This window comes from Trifolium pratense, linkage group LG5, assembly GCF_020283565.1.
Source record: "Trifolium pratense cultivar HEN17-A07 linkage group LG5, ARS_RC_1.1, whole genome shotgun sequence".
In the NCBI taxonomy this organism is placed as follows: domain Eukaryota; kingdom Viridiplantae; phylum Streptophyta; class Magnoliopsida; order Fabales; family Fabaceae; genus Trifolium; species Trifolium pratense.
The window spans coordinates 26481597-26508827 of record NC_060063.1 but is presented as its reverse complement, the minus strand read 5'-3'; the positions used below and the strand labels follow the sequence as shown (position 1 = coordinate 26508827).

The window sequence follows — 27231 nt, the reverse complement described above, 5'->3', positions numbered from 1 at the left end:
AACAGACACTAAATTAAAAAAGAAACAACAGTTAGTCAACATAAAAAATGAGTTTAATTTAGTGACAGTGGAGAGTATTACCACAGAACTTGTAACTTACAGAATCCTCTCTGTTATCTAACCTGAGATCTACCGATAACTGCATTGCAATATTCCATTTTCACATAATCATTCCCTCCCAATTTCCCCGCGAAAATTAACGCGGAAGTTGATCACCGTAACCGCTACATCTTCGATTACTGCAAATTTTTGAATCATCATTTAAATCATGTGGAGTACCATTGCCAATTTGAAAGAGAACTTGAACAAAATCGCACTCGATGTTCACGAAGAAGATGAAATGTTTCGCATCTACGGCGAGGAATCTTCCGTTTCAGATCGCCGGAATTCTAACGGATTTGTCCGTTCATCGGGAATTAGGTCGCCACTCGCTAATGGTGTCGATCATGTTTCTATTTCTGAGGTTAATCTCATCACTCTCTTCAAATTGTAATGGATTGTGTTTATACTTTTTTTTTTTTTTTTTTTAAGTTTCATGAATAATTGATGTATTTGTCTATAATATTTTTTGCTTATAGTAATAAATAACTCAAGGAGTAATTCTACTTTAAGAAAAAGATATAAATTACTGCATGCAAAAACACAAATGATGGATAGCTGAGTTGTGTCAATTGTGCCTATGTCTTTGAGAACAGAGTGGCAGCGATTGTAGTTATTTTTAGTATAATACTTAGAATATAGAATACAATGTAGTGCTTAAATACTATTCTCCGGATTATAAACCACTATTAGCTACACTCGATATGCTCGAGTGTTAGCACACTTATTAGTGAATGAACCATACTCAACAGCTAGAAATGTTGATGATTGTTGATCATCTTAGACTTTGAAACATAACAAGAACATATATGTTTCTTAAGTGAACTAGGTTTTGGGTTTTATTTTAGTCCTATTAAAATTAAATCATGTTATTTATTTATTTATGTAATTATCCAATAGTGGTGGTAGTGGACTGGGAGTGAACATTACTTGCATTGTTAGAGTTGTAGAGTGCTCTGGTCAATCACCATACTCAATGATAGAGGATTTGTCCCATAACTATGCTTGCGGTATTCCCATGATCTGTTCCAGAGGTGGAAACGGGAAATATTAAAAGAAACTGAAAAACTTAATGTCCAAGCTACTATGAAACTGACTGGCCATCAAAGAGATATGTTCTTGCATTTTACTGGAATTTTTATTTACTTAAATAAATAAAATAGCTGTCCTCGTTCTATCTTGATGGATGTAGTGATATAAATAAATTCTCTCCATAACATTGCCAACTTTACAATTTTCTACTTAAGTTTTAGCAGAATGTTCATTGGTGAAAATTTGTTACATAATCCCCTGTTATGTGCTTATAGTATTGTGACGAGTGGCACTGGTAGCAATACATTCTCTATTACAAACTTCCAAACCCACTCCCTTTTATTAGTTGAAATTCAAATATGTCCCACTATATTATGTAGGTCTCACATAAATTTGGTGAAACTCATGAATTTCAAAGTATATATAGTAGGGAGTAAGTATGTTGAAAAATGTATGTTGCTAGAATTTCTGCAGTAGTATTATGGTTAAATAGTTTTATTACAATAAAGAAAAAGTTTCATTTCAATCTTTCTTGTGCTTCTTATAGACAGAACAATACAAAGCTGAAATCAAGAGACTTCAAGCCTCCGAGGCAGAAATTAAAGCATTGTCAGTTAATTATGCAGCTCTATTAAAAGAAAAAGAGGTGCGGCTATTACATTTCAACATTCATGTATTGTAACATTAATATGTACTTTTTTGTTTTCTCTTGTTTTTTCGTATGCTGGAACTATCTAAAGAACTAAAGGTAGGGTGGGCGTGTGCATTGTCAATGTTTAAGTCTGAAGGGCCTGTGCAGCTCTATAAGGTAGGGTGGGCCTGTGCATTGTCAATGTTTAAGTCCGGAGGGCGCTTGTGTGAGGGGGGTGTGTTGCTTTCACCCTACAATTTTAAGTTTTGAGGATAGTCGTCTCATGAGAACAGTCTTTGTGGTCTGTATCTTGGGTTTGGTTATTTGAAACTAAAGATCTATATATATTCTGGATGTGTGTTATTTAAAGTAAAGCTCTAATAATGTCTCCCTCTCCTTCAAAACCTTAGGACTTCTAATTTTCTTGAGCACATGGTAAAGTTATATCTTCATTACGTGGCTATATTGCTTGGTCAGCGGCAGCCACACACCGTGACAGTAATTAGTCCTTGATCAAAAGCTTTGAGATACACTGGATCTTGGATAAAATAAACAGAAATTTCATTAATGGTAACATAACAATTTATATGTTAAGATTAACCATCCGGTCAATTCCTTTGCAGGATCAGATTGTTAAATTAAATAAAGAAAATGGTTCACTAAAGCAGAATTTGGTGGCTACAAATACTGCTTTGAGTGCTTCCAGAGTTGAAGGTTCTAGAGCATCTACAAGTGGAACTTCTTCAATGAAGGTAGTCCTCCTGTATTCTAATTTTTGGGTCTTTGACTGGCTATCCTGACATGCATAGCTGAGACTTACCCTCAGGTCAGAAGTAGTATCCCACAATTTATGATCTTGACCCCTCCTGATTTTAACTACCTTGGTGATCAATCACCCAATCGACATTATAAATTAACAACACAACCGAAAAATCATTACCCTGTGAACAATGGAACCATGTCCGATTTTGAATCGGATGCTATTCAAATTAAGATGGAGTATGCACATTAAAATTTACAAATGATATCTTAGATTTATTGTGTTCTTATACATGCACCACTGAAGGATGATAATAGGAAGATTTACTATTAGGTGGTGTTCACTTACATCCTTTGTCTATATTGTTTATTGATAAATTAAAATCATGGTATTGTCCTATTTCTGTTTGATTTTCACTGCGTTCTCAGCTTGAAGTGCATTTTTTGTTCCGGTTTTTTTTAATGGACATAGCCTAGAGTTTGGTTTTTCAGTTTTTATAATGCAAAAACTTCTTTTATTTGCATGTCACTTTGATTTTGATATTTAACATTTTGATTAGTTTCTTTATATTTTTTTATTTTATTTTTAATGATGAGTGAACTTGACAACAGATGTATGAATGCCTTCTAGGAGCTTGCAGATTCAGTTGATGGAAAAAATAGGGCGTCAAAAGCTGTGCAATATTCCTCAGAGATAAGAAAGATGAAGTTAGAACTAAAGCAAGAACGTGATCAATTGGCAAATATTCAACTAAAATTTCATGGTATTTTTATTTTTCATTTGGAATGTCTAAATGGTACTATCGTGTAAGTAGAAGTTGTATAATACTCTGCCTCTTTTTTCAATGTCAGAGGTACAGGAATTGAACAACTCTTTCCGGGAGGAGCTTAAAATGCTAAAGTTGGAAAGAGAAAAAGTGAGTTTTTATTTTGGTTGATATGTAATTTATATTATCATAGCCGCAACACTACATAATTTCAAACTTAAAAGAGCCGAGATAAAGCAATAGGTGCACATATGAAATGAATGTTTCAATTCTCTGTTGTTGATTCTGGGACGTCTTTTGCACTTGATAATTTTATCATTCTCTTGTTACTATTTCAGTGACATTACATGTTGCGATGTAATAAAACAATTGATGTAAAGCACCCAAGTGAATTGTTTTGCCTTTTAGAAATACCTTTCAAATTTTTAATTTTTTTTTCATTTTACTGTTAAAAGACTCATTAGACATTTTGTCAACTCTGGACCATACTTTCTCAAAAGAATTCTCTCAAATATAAATAGCATTTGAAGGACACAACACAATGAGATTCGGTATCAAACTATCAAAAGATGGATCAAAGGCATACATATATCCGCCCAGTCCTTTCTATCAAAAATAAAAAAATTGCCTTGCTGTTATGGATTCACAAATTTGTCCAAATTGAAACTCTTCTATTTTTTCTTTATCAAATAAAGTGTCTGGTTTGTTTTGGCAACAGAAACTAAAAAAAAACATAGATAGCCTTTCCCAGTGTTTGAAAATCACCATATAATTTTCCGTCCAGATAAATTTTTATGGAACTGAGAAGGAATGACTTAACCTTTTTTCTGGTTACATTCTAAAATCTTCTATTGCATCATTGAGCAATTGAAATATTCGCAAGGAATTGTGCACTTTTGCAGTGTCATGATCTGGATTGCATTGTTTTTGGTTATCTAACCATATATATTATTTTTGCTTGGAAGACATCAAAGGAGATGAGCAAAATACAAAATGAATTGAATGAGAAAGCTTCAGAAATAAAGCATCTGCAGTTAGACTTGACTAGACGGCAAAATGAAGAAGCAGGGGAGGCTTTCAATAGCTTGAAAAGACTGATCGAAACCTTGGAGAAGGAAAACACCGCTCTTAAGGTTGGTAGGTTTATACTTTATTTATTTAATTGCAACTTAACAAGTTTCTACTTTCTATTATCTTATCACTCAAAAATTGTTAATGTTGCTTTTCTATTATTTTGTTTGAAAAACACTCTGATATATGATCGTTTCTACTTGTTATTAGATGGAGAAGAATGAAATTGAGGCTGCTCTTGAAAAAAGCAAGAATTCTTTCACTGAAAAAATGTTGTCTGATGCTTTGCATGTTCAGAAAAAGGAATCGAGTAGCATCAGTGATGTGAGCCAAAACTTTATAGAAATAGGTGCTTTACAGGTTATGCATCAATAATGATGTCAATATTTTATTTTCTACTTTTTTTCGGTAACAGATGCCAGATCGTTCTGAAATATTTCCTGGAAAGGAAGAAATGGAAAGATCCTTGCAAAAGCTAAGTGAAGATTTGAAGCAAACACAGCGAGACAGAGAGAAATCATTACAAGAATTGAGCCGCCTTAAACAGCATTTGCTGGAAAAGGTTTGATTCTTTTTACTTGATATCTTTATTTTCTACAGCAGAATCAATGTGGAATAAGTGTGGCATTCAAGAGGCTCAATGTTCCAATTACCTTAATTTTATATTTGTATGTATCTCATAAATTATAAAATATGTTTTTGTAATACATTTTTTATGTTAAATAAATTTCCCTGGCTTGTGCTCTTGTTAGCTGACAAAACACAGTTGACAATATTTAGTATACAATTGGACTGAGACACATCAATTGTACCGATATTGGTTGTTGGATTCTTGCTAATTAGTAATACCCAATTGCTATTACAATGTTTTCTTTGCCGCAATCATGGATTTTGAATAGAATAGTAAGTGGTCATTAATGTTACAAGCCAGTGCATATTGGAGTGGATTTGTTTTGGTTTAACAGTACCTAATGTCTTTTTGGGTAACTTTTTGCTTTCCGAAATCAATTTTGCAGTGAATAGAAATAATTTTGAGAGAAGTGAAATTTTATGTTTGATATAATTGATTCTAGATGTGAGACTTACAAAATATAACCACATTTGCACTTTAAAAGTTATTTACTTTGCCATCCAAACAAAATCATATCTTTCAAACTCACAAATAAAATTTTCCAACCTTAGTTCTTTAGGAATCATCTGAGTGTAGATGAGTTCCAGTTATGTTCTCCCGTATAGACTTAGTATATGAATATCAACTTGTCTGCTACTTTTTATCTAGGCATCCGAGGAAGCAGAAAAAATGGACGAGGATAGTAAAATCATTGAAGAGCTTCGTGAGAGCAATAACTATTTAAGGGCTCAGATATCACATCTTGAGAGAACTCTGAAGCAAGGAATTGCAAGTCAGGAGGAGCTGAAGATGGCAAAGAATAATGAAATTCTCAAGTCCAGGGAAATCATTGATGACCTGAACAAAAAGCTTACAAACTGTTTGAGCACAATAGATTCTAAAAATATTGAACTATCAAATTTACAGACAGCTCTTGGACAGTACTATGCTGAAATTGAAGCCATGGTATACAAACATGACATGTCTCCCTTTTTATTCATAACTTAACAGAGAATTGTTGGGGTGTTAATGTTCCCTCTTGTTTACATGCACTGTTTTTGTATTTCTTAGGAACATTTAGAAGAAGAGTTAGCCCGGGCAAGAGAAGAAATAACTAAGCTTTCTCAACTGCTGAAAGTATGGCTCTCTCGTTCACTAAATACAATATATGGACCACATAGATATGCTTTTATTCCATTATATGCCATTTATATTTGTTGATTTTTTATTCCCTTGTTCTGAATCTCTACATTCTTATATTTTCCTTTCCTATCATTTTATTGAAGCTTTATGCATCCTGTGTTATCTGTGTTGTTTCCCAAAAATTTGCTCTAGTATATTGGTCTTGTACTTTTTCATAACTCAAGGAGAAAAAAGTTAACTTCTTGGTATTTTTTTATTCGGTATCATGTAGATTAAATGCTTATTCCTATTACCAGGACGCAGATCAAAGAGCGGATGCATCAAAGACTGAAAAAGAAGAAATTTTGGCCAAGCTTTCCCAATCTGAGAAGGCACAAATTGAATGGAAAAGTAGAGTAAGCAAGCTTGAGGAAGACAATGCCAGATTGAGGCGAGCTGTTGAGCAGAGTATGACACGGTTAAATAGAATGTCGGTGGATTCAGATTATCTTGTTGACAGGTTAACCTGCTTGTGCTCTTAGAATGTTTTTCTTGCAAAATTTGTGTGACCGTCGGATTTCTGATAAACTTACGAACTCTTAGAAGGCCAACTATCTTTATTCCTTTTTTCTTCAATTTTTTTAAAAGGATAATCATTGCAATTTTGTAAATATGAATTTGGGCTGAACTTAGACTTGTGATAACTTTTGTCATTCTGTTGCTTCCATTTGATACATAGTAGACTGTTTTTCTAATATTAATTGTATTGGTTGCAGGCGCATTGTTATAAAATTGCTTGTAACTTATTTTCAGAGAAGTCACAGCAGAGAGGTATGCAAATCTTTTATTTTAATTTGTTTTAGTTACATTGTGCTGGACTGGGATGGAAGCCCCCTTATTCTTCATTATGCATGAAATTGTCATAATTTTTCGTGTTTGCATGTGGTTGGTTGGTTGAATGAAGGCTGGACGGTGATCGAGAGAGCAAATTCACGTGCTCAGTTTTAATATTTCTGATTTATTATTGTTATATTTAGCCATGTAAATCTGTATATAGTTATTACATCAATGGGGGAGGTCTGTGACTTAAACGGATAAGAATGCTAGGATAGGCTTTGAAATATTGATGATTAGACACATGAAATGCGATATTGGTTAATATTTCAATATATTAACTGGAACGATTACTATTTTCCTTTGTTTCTTTCTGCAACTTACTATGTTTGCTTTCCTTGTATTATTGACGTTGGCTGTATTCTTTTATCTGGTTTAGTGATGCCTTGGTTTGTAAATACTCCGCTTCATGTTTTCTTAATATTTATGATGTTGGAACAGGTTTTGGATCTAATGGTCCGCATGCTAGGATTCTCTGATGAAGATAAACAAAGGATAGGTGTTGCTCAGCAAGGTGCCAGCAAAGGTGTTGTTCGAGGAGTTCTTGGGCTGCCTGGCCGTCTGGTTGGAGGCATCTTGGGAGGAAGTTCGTCTGAAGCAGCAGCAAATGCAGGATCTGATAACCAGGTAATTTCTTCTCCTTTGGGGGCTATATACAAGTCTATGGATAACTGTTTTTTTTGAACAAGCCATAATGAGATATATTAACATAAAACAACCCCCCAGCACAAAATGTACCGAGGTAGACTACAAGAGTTTACATGTCTATGGATAACTATCTAGTTACATGTATTTTATAAAATCAAACCGATGATTGTTTTACTATGACAGAATCATATGCAGTCCACACTGTCCTTTTGGAAACTGTGTTGATTTTATTAGTCCTACCTAATGGACAATAGTAGTGTCTTGGCATGGCACATCGTTTTATGCCAAAGGATGCTCTATATACAAGTTCTTCCTAGACATGATTAACTCAAATATTATTATGTTTTTCTTTTGGGAAAATACTCACTCAATTCTTGAACTTTGATATGAAGTTTACTTATTGTGAATTTAGATATAATAAATAAGTATTTTTTTTCCGTTACAGTCCTTTGCAGATCTGTGGGTGGATTTTCTTCTCAAGGAAACAGAAGAAAGAGAGAAGAGAGAATCATCAGTAAATACAGGTACATCCACTGAAAATTCCAGTAATAAAAGTCCAAATACTATTTCTGCTACTCCCCCACTTCCCAATCAGAGGTTTGGATCTGTTCCACTTCCACCACTTCCTAATCAGAGGTTTGCATCTTCTTTTCCAATAACTTCAACTAATCAAAACATCAGTCTTCTTCCTCCTAGCTATTATCAGCGTCCTGAAAATTTTGGTTCCGAATTCTCAACCGTTCCTCTTACACCATCTGAAGCCAAACCTACTGGTTTAAACCAGCTTCCGAGATTCTGATATAGACACCGGATCTTGCACTTAATCTAAGGTATATATAATTGTTTGTATAATGGTAGGCATGTAATCTTGTTCAATTATCTCTTTCTCAGTCAAGATGAGAGTTCTTTTCACAAAAGGGGCCCAGGGGGAACTTCTAAAGTTTTTTGTTTTCATTGCCTTCATTATCTCGCTATTCTTGTGTGCATTCACATATAATTTTGAAAGAAAAAAATCCTGGTGTATATGTCTAATAATATCATTCTATTTCTTCAATTTATATAACTTAAACTAGTCTGTAGCTATAATATGTTCTCTATTTTATAATGCATATTCATTTTTGACAAAATGTTTCATGTGCATATACATCATATAATTATAATCTAATCTTATGGTATTGAATTCAGCAAATGTTTTCAAACTTCATCTAATAATTTGATAGAAACACGCTTCATGTGTATGCTTCTACCAGAAAAAAAGCTTCATGTGTAAGCATGTCATGAGAATATATGCTGGGAAAGTAGTCAGCCTAAAATTTCAGATTTATATTTTATTGAAGTTATCATCACTAAATTTTATTGGTAAGTACATCACATGTTTTATAATAAGGTGAAATTTTAGCCACTGACAACTTGATAAAAAAATCTTGGAAAGTAAGAAGTATCAACACACGTTGAGACTAATAAAAGGGGTTAAACTATGTCAACATGACAAATTAAGGTTTAAATTACAGTTGGAAGAGGTACTCATTTAGTGGATTAAACTTATAAAAATTCCAGAAAGTTTGGTAAAAGAAATAGACAGATTCGAGAAAGTGGCGTGGTATCCAATTGAGATCTGAGGTGGTTTGAATATATAGCGACCATAGAAAGTAGAATGCAGAAAAACTGCAATTATATTCTTGACTGATTTTGGCTTGTAGATTAATCTACTGACCTTTTTTTTTTCCTTATAATAATAGAAAAGTAGTAAGTGAAAATGCAGGAAATTTTCTAATTATTACGTAGGACTACCATGTGAACTCTATTGATTTATACCATTGGATATGTCTAATTCAGATTGATCTTTAGGTTATGTTTGAGCTCCACCTTTAGCATGTCTATCTTAGGGTGACAATCCAGGTTACGTTGAGTTCCACATTCAATACGTCTAACTTAGCTTGATCATTTAGGTCACGTTGTGCTTCACGTTTAGTATGCCTAGTTCAGTTTGATCATCCAAGTTACGTTGCGCTCCACCTAAAACCTCAGCTTGATCATCTAGATCACGTTGAGTTTCACCTTTAGTATGTCTAGCTCAAATTGATCAATGATTATCCAGGACTTTCAACATGTCTAGTTCAACTTGATCATACAGGCCACACTGAGCTCCACATTTAGCATGTCTAGCTCAACTTGATCATAAAAGCCATGTTGAACTCCACCTTCAACATGTCTAACCCAATTTGCTCAGGTCATGTTCAGCTCCAACTTCAAAGTTCCTAGCTCATCTTGACCATTCAAATCATGTTGAGTGCCTCCTTGATCAACTACATCAAACTCGTCTTTAGATTACTATGCAATTCATTTGGACCTCGAGTTACTTCTAAGTGAAAGTTGTGAACTTCAAAGTTCCTAGCTCATCTTGACCATTCAAATCATGTTGAGTGTCTCCTTGATCAACTACACCAAGCTCGTCTTTAGATCAACTATGCAATTCATTTGGACCTCGAGTTACTTCTAAGTGAAAGTTGTGGTCCTCCGAAGAAGTGTTTTGTCACTTGTACATATATAGTGACTTGAGCTACACATGCTCCAAGATTCATCGGATTCAATATCTCAGCACATGTTAAGGAAGTAAAATTAGAAACAATATCTTGAAACTTCTGCATTTAACTTCTTAGACATTAAAAAAAATTCTAACATTAAATACAATTTTCTATATTTAGAACCTTAAATACACATGTTAACCTGACCCATAAAATATTACAATATGTCCAATTAAAAAATATGCTACAGTCCGATAAGATAGCTCAGTTGGTAGTTACTAAAGACATTATTTAATGGGGTTAAATTTCAAACCTTGAATTTTCCACTTTTCACTGCTAAGCGTTCAATCTTCACTAGTTTTTTTTTTTTTTTGTTTACAATGAGTTGGAGATCGAACCGAGGACCTATAACGTACTACTCAAACCCCTCACCACTAGACCAAACCTAGTGGCTTAAACTCTGCCAGTATTTTTAGAGGGAAGTAAATATAAATAACTTTGTAAATGTTCTTTAAACTATAAAATCTTCCCGGCCTTAAACTTGGACACCATCCTCTGATCTTAAATTTTATTTTTTTTAAAAAATAATAATCTTCCATCCCAATACACTTGGGTCCATCCCCTTCAGTGATATAATATTGACCCAGCTCATATGCAGAGGCATTGAATCTCGAAAGTGAAACCTGTAAAAAAACATATCGAATAATGGATTTCGCAGTAAAAAAACATCAATATTGATTTTGGAACAATTTTTTTGAAAATGGTCGCTGATAGTTTATTAGATTAATAGTTTTCTTCTTCGTCCAAAAAAAAATCCAAGACCTCCAACTTTTTTAACTTCATTCAAACTAATTGAACTGCCCACCCATTCCGGTAAAAATTAATTCTAAGTTCATCGAATGGCATTGAAAACAATGGTTTTTATTTTTTATTGGTGTGCATTGTTCCCAATTCAAATAAAAAATAGTTCCTAGACTAGCAAATTCATTCCTATCCAAGGATGCACAAGATTCATCAGATTTGGGATGAATGAACAAAATAACTTGCTCATGAAGATAACTGCCCAATATAATTGTTCTTACAAATAATTCCAAAAAATGTCATGAGTATTAGCCAAACACATTTTCTAAAACATATCAAGGAATTATGTTACTTTGTTATTTTTAAGAAAAGTTTTTCATGAGTGAATTTTTAAACCATGAAACAAACATCACAATGAAAAAGATTAATGCCTTAACTTGAAAAGTTCTCCTTTAAACAATTTAATTTTTAAAATAACAAAGCAACAACTTATTCATTCAATAAAATTTAAAATATATATTGAATCATCAGTTCACTTCTGAACTTTTTTCCACAGCAAAAGACACATGAAAAAACCAAATATTTTATCAATAAAACTTTAACATGAATATGTTTAACTTACAACAGCAAACTAGCAGCTAATAAATTAAGGACTACAAGATGTTCAACAATGTAGCCAATAAAATCCATATGCAAAATTTTAAACTACATCTTCGCGAGTATCAATACCCGCCTAGAAACAACCCAAAACAAGGCTCTATATATAAAACATTCAAACGGAGCCTTTTTTTTTTCTTCTATCATCAGGAGCACACATCCTTCAACACTAAGCTAACTTACCTTTCAATGCACCTATTGGAATCTTACTCAAGACCTTACTTAAGACCTTTTCATCAAACACTGCATACTGCTTTTTAATCTCAATGAATGCTTTTTCGGCCAGAGGGTCTATCTTGTCCTCATACTTATCATACACAAAAGGAACAGTGTGCAACAAAACAAAAGCTGCAAATGAAGAATGTGAAATCAGTGAGAATTCAGTTGATAACCAAAAAAAAAAGCTTATAATCAGCTTAATATAATTATTCTTACTTATGTAGAAAAGGGTCAAGAAATTGGTCCAGCTCCCCACAATTGATACAATCCACAAGCCAAAAACAACCTAACATGACATCAACAACAAAATCCTTAGCAGAAATCAATAACATGACAACAATAGTTTAGTTCTTTACGAAAATTCAAAATTATACCAACAGTAGATTAAAAACCATAATTCTAGTTGGAAATTATTACATAATTATCATGAAAATTATTACGTAATGATCCCCTGTCATCGATTCTTTTCTGAAGACTACATTATGTAAATAATATTTAATGTGTGAAAGGACTAGCAAGTAAGCAGGTTACATACAATGAAGAATTTCTTCAAATCTCTTCCAGAAGCAATATTATGCAAGGCAGAAAATCCTCGGTTGATTTCAATTCTCAATGCAGATGCAATTTGCAAAACTGGTTCCTCTGGTAGATGAACCACTGGTATGCGAGGTGGAGTCCTACAAAACATTATTTGATATTTATCACATGCAAATGGTTAGACAAGAGCTTATATTCTAACATGCACAATTGTGCGTTGATTTAATAGATAGATCAATAAGTACTACAAAGTCTTACTTATGAAGGAAGGTATGAGCATTGGACCACAAAAACAACAGGGCAAGCACCAAAATCGATATGTGACAAATGAGAGTAAGAAAGTGATATTCAAGCAGCTCAAAAAACACCCAAATTGCAGTTGCTACACCAAGTGCTCCAGCAGATATCTTCTTGTTCTTCCATAAGAACACATCAGCAGCTGCAATTCATAATTGCCCATCAGATAAATAAGCAATCTCATAGCCAAAAATTAAAAATTTTGGCTCTTTTTCTAGAGGCATATATCATGATTCATGAATCAATAATGAGTGAGAAGCAAATCAACAAAAGTATAGCAGTAAAAGTAAGAATCATAATCACATTATTCCACAAATTACCCAGTTTAGACATCATAGATCAATCATGATTACTAGATACAATTCAATGGACTAGCTAACAAAAAAAGGGACAAAATTGGGGTCTGTTTGGATTGACTTACTTGAGCTTATAAAAACAAGCTATAAGTTTTGTGAGACTGTTTGGGAAAACTTATAAAAACAACTTATGATAATCTTCACAAGGTTTTCAGCTTATTTTCATAAGTTCTTTGATATAGCTTATGAAAAGTAGCATATATTATAAGAACAATTTATCATTATTTTATCTTTTACTATACAAATAGCTTATGCAAGCTTATTCATGTGCACTTATCCTGATAAGCACTTATGTTAAAAGTTGCAAATTTATCCAAACAGTCACTCAAGATTCATAGAAATTGACCACATACAAATGCTCATATAGATTCAACAGTAGTAAATACCTAACACTAAAAGATCTACAATTCAATCTCATACATAAATATCTTTAAAGATCTTTTTTTTTTTTAAGAAGCTAAACTAACCCACCAAAATTAGCACCGGAGATAATCGAACCTCAGACCTTAAGGAGGAGCACACTCCCAGGTCCAAGCCAATACCAGACCAACCCAAGTGGGTTAATATCTTTAAAGATCTTAACCAAACAACATTATCATTCACATTAATATAATAAATCAAAATGCAGCATTCAATTCAAAATATTACTTTTTTCACAGATCTCAACCAAAACAACAAGTAAACAACATAGTGAGAAAAATTCATACGCTTTCCTCCACCAAGGACAGAATGAACAGGCTTCTCCCTTCCAAAAAGACGAAAAACCTTCTCCTTAACGGACTCAACAACCGGTTTATCGGTATCAGAATGTGAATCCGATGAATCGGAGGAAGAATCATCAAAGTGAAGTTTCTCAGTGATCTTTTCAAGCAACGAATCGCCGCCGTCACGACTCACCGCGGTCACCGTGCTTTCTGATTCGTCAGCCATTTTTCTCCGAAAACCCTAAATCTCAGGAAAAGGAACAAAATTGGGAAAAAATTTCTCTATCGGTTTTGAAAGAGTATTGAAACGAGTGAAGTGTTGTTTGTTATTGGCGAGAATCTCGGTGTGCGTTTTTATAGTGTTGTGTTTAACTAGGTTTTGATTCCGAACCTTAGGTTCGGGAGAATTTTGAATCTAGTACGAAAAGAGGAGTAAAGGTAACGGTGTTTTTCACGCCGTTGAGATTGACGGTAGTGCATGTGCTAAGTAACGTCTAATAGTTAATTTATATTTTTTGGTAGTATATTGTATTTTTTCCATATATAATCTTTTTTTTTTTTGTGTCAAAAAATTTTGAGACAATTTTCCATATAATATATATATATATATATATATATTTAAGTGTATATATAATTTATATTTACTATGCTTAGAATAAGGAATTAATTTGTACCCAAAAAAATAAATAAGGAATACAACTTTATACCAAAAAAGGAATAGGGAAATTATAAAAAAAAAAAAAAGGAATAGGGAAGTAAATGTTTTAATTTTGCTAATGCAAAAAATTAATTATATCTTTTATGTTAAGAAATGTAGGGAAAAAATAGAGAAATTAAAATATGTATAAAAAAAATGACAAAATTATTAGGTCGGACGCTATGATCGAGGTTCGCACCTTAACCTCTCCAATGTATGTAAGTGAGTTTATGATAGATTTGTCATTTCGTGTAGCTATAAAAAAAAAAAAAAAAAAAGAAGAAGAAGTGTATAAGTTTTACATTGGCATTCAATGAATGTGTTGGCGACATTGTCTGTCTTAGTTAATGGAAGTCTAATAGGTGAGTTTCCTTTTGAGAGGGGCTTAAGACAAGGGGATCCTTTATCCCCCTTCCTTTTTCTTCTGGCTGCGGAGGGCTTATATGTTCTGATGGAGGTCATGGTGGAGCGCAACTTATTCACGAGATATAGTGTTGTTGACCTCGCCCCAGTGTCGGTTTCACACCTTCAATTCGTCGATGATACGCTTCTGATGGGGACTAAAAGTTGGGCGAACGTTCGTGCTTTGCGAGCTGTTGTTGTGCTTTTCGAGACTATGTCGGGGGTTGAAGGTTAACTTCAACAAAAGCATGTTGGTTGGGGTTAATATTCCTGCTACCTAGTTAGGTGAGGCGGCGTCAGCTCTGTGCTGTAGCGTGGGAAAGATTCCTTTCATTTATCTGGGCCTTCCTATTGGGGGTGATCCGCGGCGGTTGAGTTTTTTCGGAACCTATGTTAGCTCGTTTAAAGAATCGTTTATCTGGTTGGAAGAGTCGCTTCCTTTCTTTTGGTGGTCGTCTGGTTCTGCTTAAGTCTGTTTTGACCTCTCTGCATGTCTATGCTCTTTCATTTTTCAAAGCTCCTTCCGGTACTATCTCCTCTATTGAATCTATTTTAATTTAAAAAATTTTTTTTTTTTGGGGGGGGGGGGGGGGGGGGGGAGTGAGGACTTTAGGAAAATATCGTGGATTAACTGGAAAACTATTTTCTTACGAAATGAGTATGGGGGTTAGACAGTTGAGGGAGTTTAACCTGGCTTTGTTAGGCAAGTGGTGTTGGAGGATGCTAGTGGATAGGGATGATTTGTGGTTTCGAGTGTTGGCAGCACGTTATGGGGTGGAGAGAGGTAGGTTGAGAGAGGGAGGAACGAGAGGGTCCACGTGGTGGAGGGAGTTAGCGCGTATTCGGGATGGTGGAGGTGAGCCAGGGAGAGGGTGGTTTAGGGAACATATTTCGAGAAAGGTGGGGGATGAGTCTGACACTTTCTTTTGGCTTGATCCCTGGGTGGATGGGATCCCTTTGTGCGAGCGGTTTGGGAGGTTGTTTGACTTGGCAGAGAACAAATCGGCTCCAGTAGCTAAGATGTACTCTTTATGGTGGGGGCAGGTGGAGAGGCGTGGGTGTGGTGGCGTCAGTTGAGGACGTGGAAGGAGGAGATGTTGGGGGAGTGTCAGACTTTACTTTTTCATTTCTCCTTGCAGGATCTTATTCCAGATAGATGGCAGTGGCAGCCGGACTTGGATATAGGCTATACGGTCCGTGGTGCATATCAGTTGTTGACGGCTCAGGACGGGGTCATTTTGGATACTGCGGCAGGCCTTATTTGGCACTCTTGGGTTCCTTTGAAGGTTTCCATTTTTGTGTGGCGACTCTTGCGGGACAGGTTACCTACCAAAGCAAATCTGGTATCTCGAGGCATTTTATCTCATGAGGCTCATCATTGTGTTTCTAGATATGGAGTGATCGATTCGGCTCAGCATGTGTTTTTATCTTGCAACACTTTTGGTTCTCTTTGGTCTCTTGTCAATTCGTGGATTGACTCCTCTTTGGTGACTACTCAGACTATTTCGGATCACTTTGTGCAGTTTACTAGTTCAGCAGGGGGTTCTCGTGCACGGCGTTCTTTTATGCAGCTCATATGGCTTGCTTGCGTGTGGGTTGTGTGGACTGAACGAAACCATCGATTGTTTAGAGGCTCGACAAATTCAGTACATCAGATGTTGGACAAGATCAAGTCTTTATCTTATAGGTGGTTGAAAGCGACGAATGATACTTTAGCTTTGAACTTTCATATTTGGCGGTCTAGTCATTTGATTTGTATGGACCTTCTATAGTTTTCTCTATGGTTTTGTTTTGTATTTTGAACTCTCTTGTAACTTTATAGTCTCCCTTGACACGCCTTGTGCTGAGAAGATTACTTTTTTATATATGCATATCTCATTTTGACTTGTTCAAAAGAAAAAATATTGCATTCCTTCAAATCACATGTTTTTTTTAATGAATTACTTTGTAAAACTACTTTTTACAATCAATACATGTTCATTAAACTCAAAATAAAATTCATATTTTAATTATCCAAAACGTAAATAAAATGTTCAATTTTTGTACATGTACGTCAGCATAATATTTTATATTGTCAATATATCACAACTAATCACGTGCATGATTTTGGAAATTATTATGATAAAAGTTAAACATTTTTTAAGGATCGAAAAAGTTATACTAATTGATTCATAGTATAAAAATATTTAATATTGACTGTGTATATGAATTAAATTGATAAACAAATATTTTACTATATTTGGTAAAGCTTTTTTTAGAAAATTAATAATGTTATTTCCAAAATACTCTTAATATTTTTTGGTAGTGTTACAAAGTAACATAGAAAAAGAAAAGGAAGAAATAAGTGTAAGCTAAGTTCCAAGCTTAAAACACACAATATAGCATTTAGATGAGATGTTGCGAATCTCTTCTAACTTAACTAAGGTCTTGTGTTCAATCCTTGACTTGGACATGCAACAATGTTAAAACTGTTACGGAGAATTTGCCGTCCATTTAAGTCCTAGTATATTCGAGATTAGTCTTTGCAGTTACATGCAGAGAATATTTGATTTACACAAAAAAAATTCCAAGCTTAAAATACTCTTAATCTAATATAGATTTGAGCGATATCTCATTGATTAATATTTATTTAGTTGATTTTTTAAAATTATTTTTAAAAAAAAAATTGTAGATAATTATCTAACAACCAATAAAAATTAAATATATATATATATATATATATATATATATATATATATATATATATATATATATATATATATAAATTTATAAGTGAAGTATACTTATATATAAAAATTTCTAGAAGGAAATATTTTTAAGTGAAGTAAAAATTAATTTATAAATACCACTTATAAATCTATCCATGTCTTATTCTCATTGTTGGATAAATTTCTTTTAATTTTTTAATCTATTTTTTAATTTAATTTAATGGTCGTATGAGAAATAGTGGCGTGCATTATTAGTGGTTGGCTGGTTGTGGTTGCAGACTTACCGGCGGTGGACTCTTTCGAAATGTATGACACATGGCTACTACTACCCACCGAAAATATGAATGTGTATTTTTTTTTCCTTCTCTTTTTATGAAATAGATAAATAAAATATGAATGTCTTTAGTTTTGGACGGCTCCAGTTTATTTATTTTTCATTAACGACTTTACTTTATATTTTGACAGGGAATTGCTAACAAGTATGATACTACATGTTAAAAAAAAAGTCACGGGTTCTAGGACATTGGTTAAGAAAACTAAAAAAAGAAACTTTTAAGTTAAAAATAATATTTTTAAAATTTTTAAGAAGTTGATTGCATAAGTTTTGATGCCATATTATGACAGTCAATTATATGATGTTTTTAGTAGTAATTTAAGGTAATCTTAATAGCAATTGAAGTCCAAAAGCAAACAAATACCTGGAAAAGTGAAATTATTTGGCCCAAAAGCAAGAAAAGTGAAAAAAACAGCAAAAAATGGCAAAAACATAATAAACGGCGCAATCATCGTACCTACGATGAGATCCAGCGTGGCGCGATGAGAATGCGGTTTAAACTGAAGAAAATCTGCAACAAATTTTTTCCATCGTACCACGATGACTTGTCATCGTTGCACGATGAAGGCAGTTGAAAAAAGCAAAAAATCTGGAGAAAATCTTCCATCATACCACGATACGATCCATCGCGGCCACGATGAGGCGAAATTACACGTCATCGTGGCCATGATAGGTGCGATGGACGCGCAGAAAAGCCCAAAACCCAGCTGAAAAACTATAAATAGAACATTCTCATTCACTATTCAATATTCACTCTAGAGTTAAGAGAACTCTAAGGATAAGGCAAGGAGGGCCAAGGAACTCCAAGGCCAATAAGGTTTTTTTCTTTATTGTCTTTGTAATTTATTTTTTCTAGGTTAGGTGGAGTCGATGAACTCTCTTACGAATGCTTGGTATTGTATAATTTGGTGTTAAATTCAATTGTTCTTATATAAACTCTTTTATTGTTCGGTTTTTATTCATTATTTTAATATTGATCACATTAGAATAAACTCTAAGAAAAATTAGTGGATATCGCATAGGAAATGAAGCTAATTGTCCCGAACGAAGGACGTACATTCAAACTTCTTAAGGAGACCATTAAATTCAGTGTCTGTTGTTTAAGTGTAGGATTAATGCTAATAACAAGAACAATCAATTCTACATGAGTTAGGGTGATGACTAGTATAGGCACACGTGACAACTTGTGAAACCATTGAGCCTCAAAGGTAAGGATACCTAAGTATAAGTAACTACGAAGAAGTGGAACCGGTTGAGGCGAGGATACATATAAACAACGTAAAGGCAACCTATACTAGGCTCTTCTCAGATTGTAATAGAAATAGGCAAAGAGTGCTCATGAACCTAATTTATATAGACTAATCCTAATTGAGGGGAACAAGGGAAATTAACAACCAACTATCAAGCAAGAGTAAGAGAGAGATTTGAAAACACTTAACCACCCCGCATGGATACACACACACCATTTTATTATTTGTCCTTTATTTTCATGCTATTTATTTTATGCACAACTCTTCCAAACAAACAAAGCGAATGCAAAACTATCTAATTCCTAAGCGAAACTAGTAATTTTGGCACAATCCATGTGGAGAACGATAACTTATCACTTTATTACTTGGTTGCGATTCTGTGTACTTGTAGAGTCACCATCACCATATTACTATATTTACTTCCTTAAAGGGCACTGTTTAACTTTTTTTTAAAAATAAAATAATTGAGAGCAGATGGTAGAGATGCTCGAGTTGCTGTTTGAATTGATTTTGATATAAAAATTTAATCAAATAAAATTATTTGCAGTTTGGTTTAATTTTTAGAAGAATTAATTTTAATTAAAAGTGAGTTAAAAATAAGTTGATTAATATTTGAAATTGAATGTGTTCGTTTAAAATTTATTTTTATCAATTTATGTTGTTTAATGTTTGAATTAAAAACTGTTTTTTCTCTTATATATTATATATTTTGTGATTTTGTGATTATGTATTGTCCAAGTATGAAATTAGTGACCAAAATGATAATAATCAGTCTCAAAAAAGTAGTAATAATAATAACAGAGTTTCAAAATATAAGATAAAACTTCAAAGTAGTTGCATAAGGGTTCCATTCATGATTTTTCCTTTTCAATTCAACCAAAGTTTATGTGTGTCTGTGATACTGAAGTTTCAACTTTTTCTTTAGTGTTGATGAAGCTGTAAAAGTAAAACATGGAAAACAATCGGAAAAAAGATAGGAAATCAGTACAATAAAATAATCCAGACATGTAAAATAAAAAATGAAGTTTTAGCGTTGATGATGCTACCAGAGAGTGATGTCGGTCGTTTTCCCTTCCATTTTCCCGTTAATCTGAAAGGAAGATAAGTAAAAATGGAAGGAAAGTGAGTTAAAGACAGGACTAAAAGGAAGAAGAAATGGAAATTTATCACATTTTGTTGAAGGTTCAAGTCTTCTTCTCTCTTTCCTTTGAATGCCAATGACTAAAAGAAATATGTTTCCTCATCTCATTTTGCATATGCAAGTAAAAATTCAATTGTAGATATATGACCAAAATGTAGATATAAGAACTAATTGTAGATATCTGAGCTAATTGTGATAGAATAGCGTGCATCGTCTATGGCACATAAGATTATTACTAACCACACTGATATTTGAAGACGAATGGCTAGAAAACTATTCTATCACAATTTAAGCGTGATGAAAGATTTTAAGAGTTTAATGTTGAAAACATATATTTGAAGCGTTATGGCTAGAAAACTATGATTTTAATCGTCGTGAAACATACCAAAAGATGAAAAATCAGACCTTTTTATCGTAAATGGCGACAATGAAAGATTGTAAGCGTGAAAACATAGATTTTAAGCGTTAAAGCTAGAAAACACAGATTTTAATCGTAGAAAAACTTACGAAAAGATTTAAAATCAAACATTTTTTACCGTAAACGACGACAATGAAAGATTGTAAGCGTGAAAACATAGATTTTAATCCGGTGTCCATATCAATGTCTATACTTATAATCAATATAAGGACATAACTAAACATTAAAAGGTAACATTTGAGTTAAAGATGTAGGTAAGAAAAATTATCAGTATGGACACAATAAAGGAAGAGCTACCAAGAACTTGTATGTATCATACTTGGATATGAGAAAGATAATCATATTTTACCTTTTGTAACTCATTTTCCATGGAAGAGCTACCAAGATTCAACTTCATAGACATAAATAAAAAAATGTTAATTTCATATTAGAGAAAATATTTATATAAAAACATGCATTAAAAGCAAACTTTGGTTAAATGTTGAACAAAAATCCATATGAAAAACAACCTCCTTATCTTCTTTAGCTCCATTTGCGCAAGCTTCATTCCAAAAAAAATGAAAAGTTAAATTTTCAAGGTTTAAAATGACAAAGGAAAGCCTGACCAAAAAAAAAAAAAAAATGACAAAGGAAAGAAGAACGAATGAAAGGGAGAGAAAGAAACCTTACCTAGGATTTACAGATTTTTTTTTTCCAAAGATAGAATGAATGGTTAGGTAAATATACAATGAAAATGGTAAAATAAAATTATCTCTTTGGACTGCCTTTTTGCACCGTAACTTCTAATGTTGATGGGAAGCCACAACAACATTTAATCAAACACATGGTGTGCATATAGAAAATGAAAGTGATGAGTAAAACAAATAAACAAAACAGAAAAATAAAATAAATAAAGAAGAACAACAACAATTAAATTCATGTTTGATAACCCTTTTCTAAATTCTGATTCAAAAATTGAAAAATAACAAAGAAAGAAAAATCAAATACCTGGAAGGAAGAATAATGAAGATGATTGTAGAGAAAATCAAATACCCATGTAGTTCTTCTTCTTTGAAGAATCTTCTTCTTTCTCTCATGTAGAACAAAACTTTGATTTCTTCAACAAAAATCATAGAACAACTAATAACAAAGCATAAAAAAATGAAACTGAAACAAACAAAGTCAAATTGTAAGAGGTAATTAAATTCCAACATAGCAATAAACAAAGAAAAAGATTTATGTTTACGGAGGAAATCACTACCTCGTGTAGGTGTTGTTATCCGGTTGATCTTCTTTCTCCTTCTCCCGTCGTTTCTTTCTCGAATTTCTTTCTCTATCTACGACGAATCTTTTTCATGGATCTTCTTCTTCTTTCTCTGTGTATTGAAAGGCTTAAAGAGAGAGAGCAAAAGAATAGATGAAGAATCAGAAGTGAGAAGAATGAGAAGAAAGAGGGATGTTTCACGATTAAAGAGATGAAAGAGAGATTTGAGTAAAAATTCAAATTAAAGTGCTTTGGATAGTGTGTATACAATGTGAAATACCAATATTGTTCAATGTCTTGTCTTTGCACCAAAGAATGATTAGTGTAGTATATGAAGGTCAAATAAGTCAATATGCAAAAAGGGGGAGTAAAATGATTTAGAGAACTTTCATCCAAATATTCCAAAATTGCCCTTAAATGAAGAAGCAAAAAAAAACGAAAAGAAAGTGCCTAAAGGGCAAAATCGGTTTTTTGGTATCATCTTTCTTTCTTATATTTATAGTAGATTATGTTGTATTTTTTTTTTTTCTTTCTTGAATTCAATAATTGTTACTTATCAGTTATCATAATTATACCGGTTAGTTAGACCAAAAATTGGAGCCGCTGCCATCAGTCTAGTTAGCCTTTCAAAATTAGAACAAAATCAATTAAGATAAGAGAAAGGAAGAAAAATTAGTGCAAAATCAATGGAGACACAACTACATTAACATGAACTATATATTCAATTATATGAAGCTCATTATTGACATATATTATATTCATATGCATTATTTCTACAAGTTTATTAAGACAAGGCTGCTAAATGTTCAACATTTACGATTACAAATGAGTACGTAGTTAGGAGTTCGATCCAGATACATATATGTATATAAAAGAACGTCTCAAGGATTAATGCCACATTTTCGGCCGGAGGAATACAATGTAAGATTACCTAAATGGCCTAGAAGGTTTCTCTAAAACAGCAGAAAAGAACACCTCTTTATCATCCTTATCAATCTTTGGAACAACAATCCATTTATGCTTCTTATATCTCAACATTTTGAAAGCCTCCAAATAAATATACAAATCTTCCTTCAAGCAAAAAAAGCTATCAATCCAAAGTAACCCTCCTGGCCTCAAAACTCTATCCCAATCATACAAAACAAAATCCAAAAGAACAAAATCAATCCAACCATCAAGAAACCTTGTTGTATGAATCAAATCAAGTGTATTATCAAAAAATGGAAGCCTTTGATTTATAGTTAAATAAAGAGGAACAAGTCCTCTAAGAGCTATCATTTCACTAAAAGGTGCACCAAAATTAATAGTTGCTGAAACTATAGTCACATTGAAATCTTTCATTCTTGCAGCAAAAGTTCCTGTTCCAACACTAAAATCCAATCCAATTCTAATCTCACCTAACTTAATTCCAAGAACATCATCTATGAAAAAATCAGCTTCACTTGTTTGGTTTGAAATTGAATCACCTTCCAATCTTATCCATCTCGGCATCTCATGATCGGTAAGATTGAAACAATCCGCACACTTGAAGAATCCCTTTCGAGCGTTGTTGTTGCTTGCGAGACAAGTAAAGTTCTTGCACCTATATTGACTCCATCTAACATTTCTATCATCAGGTAATTTCCACATGGATTCTTTGATAGGGAATGGTTTATTGTATAGCTTAGGTGCTCGAGAAAAACACCTTCTTCTTGGTAAAGGATCACATCCATGAACCATAAGCTTTTGAGCTAGTTTCCAATCATCATTACATATTTCACCAATATCATAATCCATGTACTCTTCTAAATCTTCCTTCATGGAAAAACATGCATGTCCTATGCTAGTGAATGTTGCGTTCGCTCCCATGAAATTTTGTTTTCCTAATCTATTAGGCCTAACTCTGACATATTTTCGAATCTCTTCTCTCAAAAAGTAATTAGCAGGTTCGTCAGATCGTTTCTTTTCTTTCATCAAAGGATGAACCACAAAACCACCGTTTTGATCTTCACTATGCAGAGATTCGAGTAGTCCTAATATGTCAGAAAGGAAAGCACCTTGTTTCAACACAGATTGTGACGAGGATAGCGACGATGATGATGGATTTTGATGTATTTCTCTAAGTTTTTCAAGTTCTTCCTGAATTTTCGTAATCACAATTTGCACAGTTGCTAACACTTCATTTTGATTATTCCTATTTGTGTCCTCAGAAGGAGTTAGATGAGGGTAAAAAGATTCAACATCAAGAAATGATTTCAAAGAGAAGAATTTCGACATGGATGCACCAGAAAGAAGAAGAGCAATGGATCCAGCTATAAAAATGCAAAAATAAACACCTCTCCATCTTTTTATCTTTGTATCAACATTTTGTTTTGTCATATTCTTCTATTTTGAGGACTTAGAATATCCTAAGATTACATAAAAAAAAAGTACCTAGAGACAAAGTTCTAAAAAAGAATACATACCTTAAAGTTTGAAAAGTGATGTTTAGATTAAGAAATAACCAACCAAATGCATCTCAAAGAGAAAATATTCATTCAGCCACAGCATTAAGACTGATATTGAAATAAGGACACAAAATTTAATCATGGAGTAATACTTTGAAAATGAAAGTATAGTAAGATATCAAAATCATAAAAGTAAAGAAGAATGAACAAATTGAAATTTAGGATATTGAGATTGGATTCAATATTCTAAGCTTGCTAATAAATACTAGACATTAGCACCTGCCTAGGTGATTATTCTAGGATTGTTCTAGTGATTGCTTAATAAGTACTTAATTTGAAAAAGCAAAAAGTGAATGTCAACACACACACAAAACTTAAATTTAAGGTAATCAAAATCACAATTAATTTACAAGTTTTTTTTGGGGATCAACTGGGAATCCACTGCGTGCAACTGCAGAGACTAATCCATCGAGCTTTGTGGGATTCTAATGGGCGGCAAACTCTCGCTAAGAGTTTTAATGTTGCTGCATGCCTAAGTCAGATATCGAACCCAAAACATTGGTTAAGCTGGAAGAGACTTGCTTCATCTCATCTAAGTGCTATTGCGTCAATTAATTACAACTTGTTAGTAATAATAATGAGATTGAACTATTACACAGATCTAGAGGATATTTATGAGCGAGAAACTAGGAAATGCATATGAAAATAAAATTAAAAAACTTATATACTATATATACATATAATGTTCTTACTTATCAGTGCAAAAAGTATGAAGTGTATGAAACAAGCAAGCATATTATAGTAATTGACTAGCTTAGCAGGTTTTGTATAAAAAACTGAGAATATTTCATAAGCACAAGTTACAACGATTATATAAGTGTCAATATCACATGATGAATAGTGTGTATCTAATTAATTCCTGTAATTAAGGATAACAAAGTCAGAATATTAGGCCAAAATTAAAGCGTCATGCTAACCGGTGCCCCCGGGGCACTGGTTAAGGAAACCAAAAACAGAAAGTTTTGAAAAGAAAAATACATTTTTTAAATTTTCGAGGAGTTGACTGCACAAACTCCAATGCCAAATTACTATTTTTTGCATCCTCAACGAGAAAAACTAAAATTGAAACCGTTGTGATCAAGTGATTAACCGTTTCGTAATTTTCATTCATACCAACTTTAGTCTAAATTCATTCATTGATTTGCGTAATTTTCTTTCCTCTGACATTTTTTCCATCATACCAAACGAACCTTTAGTGTTGAAGGTTGAACTACGGTAATTCAACATGTAAAGACTTATGTGGCTCACTGACTACCATATTACATAATGTAGCATCATGACTAACACCACTAACGTAGTTAAGTACTCCGTAGGCTAAGATACAAACCAAAAATGTCTGTCTGCAAGTTATTTACTTCCATATCAGCCAATCATGTCCTCCATCATCATAATATTATGGGAATAAGTTTTCATGCACGTTTTCGAGTTAATCATCAAATATCTTGCTCATACGACTGAGTTGGGGGGAAAATTATAGTTGTACGACTGACTATTCGGTTGTCAACTACTCATGTTCTTCACATTCCTACTTTTAAAGGATTGGATACTTGACCGTTTCTGCCTTCTTGGTTTCAATTTTATCTTTTTTTTTTTCTCTCTCTTTGTAACTACTTCCTTTATCATGCCACATATGTAAGAAAGATGTTGCGTACATGACCTTTGACTTGGTCAAATCTATACTCCCTCCGGACATAAATATAAGTAAAAATGCACATTTTAGATTCTTTGAATAACAGATGTATTTGAACTATAATACAGACTAGATACATTTGTTATTCAATGAATCTAAAAAGTGTAATTTTGCTTATATTTGTGTCTGGAGGGAGTATTGTAGTATCTTAGGACTCTCGTTAAACATTATCACAACTCTAATAAGACTCAATAATAGCCTTCAAGTCTTTTTAGAGACTTGATAACCACGTTTAGCCGTCAGTTTACGGTTGACTTAACTGTCAACCTATCTTGCATTGAATGATTCCAACATCATCTGATTGTGATGCATGTTGTGAATTCGTCTTAAAATCACACCAATAAAAGAACTTGATGTGTGGAGCAATAGAACGGCAACCAATAATTAAGTGGAATAAGCAATAATAATAATAATAACCGATAAACAAGATAAAGGAGAAGAAAGAACACGATAATTTGTTTACCCAGTTCGGTCCAATAATGACCTAGTCTGGGGGAGAGAGCAGCCCCTCCGTTCCACTATATCAAACGAGTAACTTTACAAAGAGTTCCAATTGAGTTACAAGAATTAATCCTAATTCTACCCAAATCCCGAATCTCTTCCCGTGGCCAAGAGACTCAATTTGATAAGTGTTTCCCAAGGTGTACCACAAAGATAGTTCGCCCACCCTAGAGTTATACCAAGAGAAAACCTTTTTCCTCTCTAAAACCCTAGCCCTTGTGTGGTGGCAAACCCTAATCCTTGCCTCTACATCTCTACTCTCTTTCTCTCTCTCTCTCTCTCTCTCAATTTTTCTATGAATAAAACACTCCCTATTTATAGAAAAATAATATGCCAAAAAATTAGTAACAAATCTGTTTTAAAATAAAACAAATCCAAGTCAAAGTATCTTCCAAGAAAATATATTTTTTTCCCAAAAAATCTTCAAAACATCAAAGATGCAAAAAGATTCAACAAAGATTTTTCTGACTTCTTGTAACTGAGATTTCAAGGCATATCCAACAATTCTCCACCTTGCCTTTAAATCGATGGTGATCCCATCATCCACCGTGCTGCTCTCTCCATCTTGAATCTTCTATTCAAGATCACCGGATTGTACCTCCCTCTTCATCCTCGGAATGCCTTCCGCTCTC

The 27231-nt window shown here is 33.4% G+C and overlaps 3 protein-coding genes across 4 annotated transcripts; 1 reads left to right on the top strand and 2 right to left on the bottom strand.

Moving 5' to 3' along the window:
• Nucleotides 1–4: 4 nt before the first annotated feature.
• Nucleotides 5–8952, top strand: LOC123885134 (golgin candidate 3-like). 2 transcript variants are annotated; one of them, XM_045934390.1, is made up of 14 exons: nt 5–463; nt 1679–1777; nt 2386–2514; nt 3153–3285; nt 3374–3438; nt 4254–4421; nt 4570–4683; nt 4775–4921; nt 5639–5935; nt 6041–6106; nt 6409–6611; nt 6868–6922; nt 7427–7612; nt 8079–8952. In XM_045934390.1, exons 1-14 carry the CDS (start codon nt 269–271, stop codon nt 8430–8432), a joined length of 2211 nt encoding a protein of 736 aa, XP_045790346.1. In that variant the 5' UTR covers nt 5–268; the 3' UTR covers nt 8433–8952. The 2 variants fall into 2 exon arrangements, with proteins under 2 accessions (XP_045790346.1, XP_045790347.1); XM_045934391.1 differs by lacking the exon at nt 1679–1777 and having other exon boundaries at nt 17–463; nt 8079–8755.
• A 2574-nt stretch (nt 8953–11526) lies between these two features.
• On the bottom strand, nt 11527–14111 carry LOC123885818 (reticulon-like protein B5). Its single transcript, XM_045935148.1, has 5 exons — nt 13733–14111; nt 12631–12811; nt 12371–12512; nt 12052–12121; nt 11527–11964 (listed from the first exon to the last, which is right to left on the bottom strand). Exons 1-5 carry the CDS (start codon nt 13953–13955, stop codon nt 11786–11788), a joined length of 795 nt encoding a protein of 264 aa, XP_045791104.1. The 5' UTR covers nt 13956–14111; the 3' UTR covers nt 11527–11785.
• Nucleotides 14112–22658: 8547 nt separating this feature from the next.
• On the bottom strand, nt 22659–24567 carry LOC123886019 (probable methyltransferase At1g29790). Its single transcript, XM_045935356.1, has one exon. The coding sequence runs from the start codon at nt 24278–24280 to the stop codon at nt 22850–22852; it is 1431 nt and encodes a 476-aa protein (XP_045791312.1). The 5' UTR covers nt 24281–24567; the 3' UTR covers nt 22659–22849.
• Nucleotides 24568–27231: the final 2664 nt, after the last annotated feature.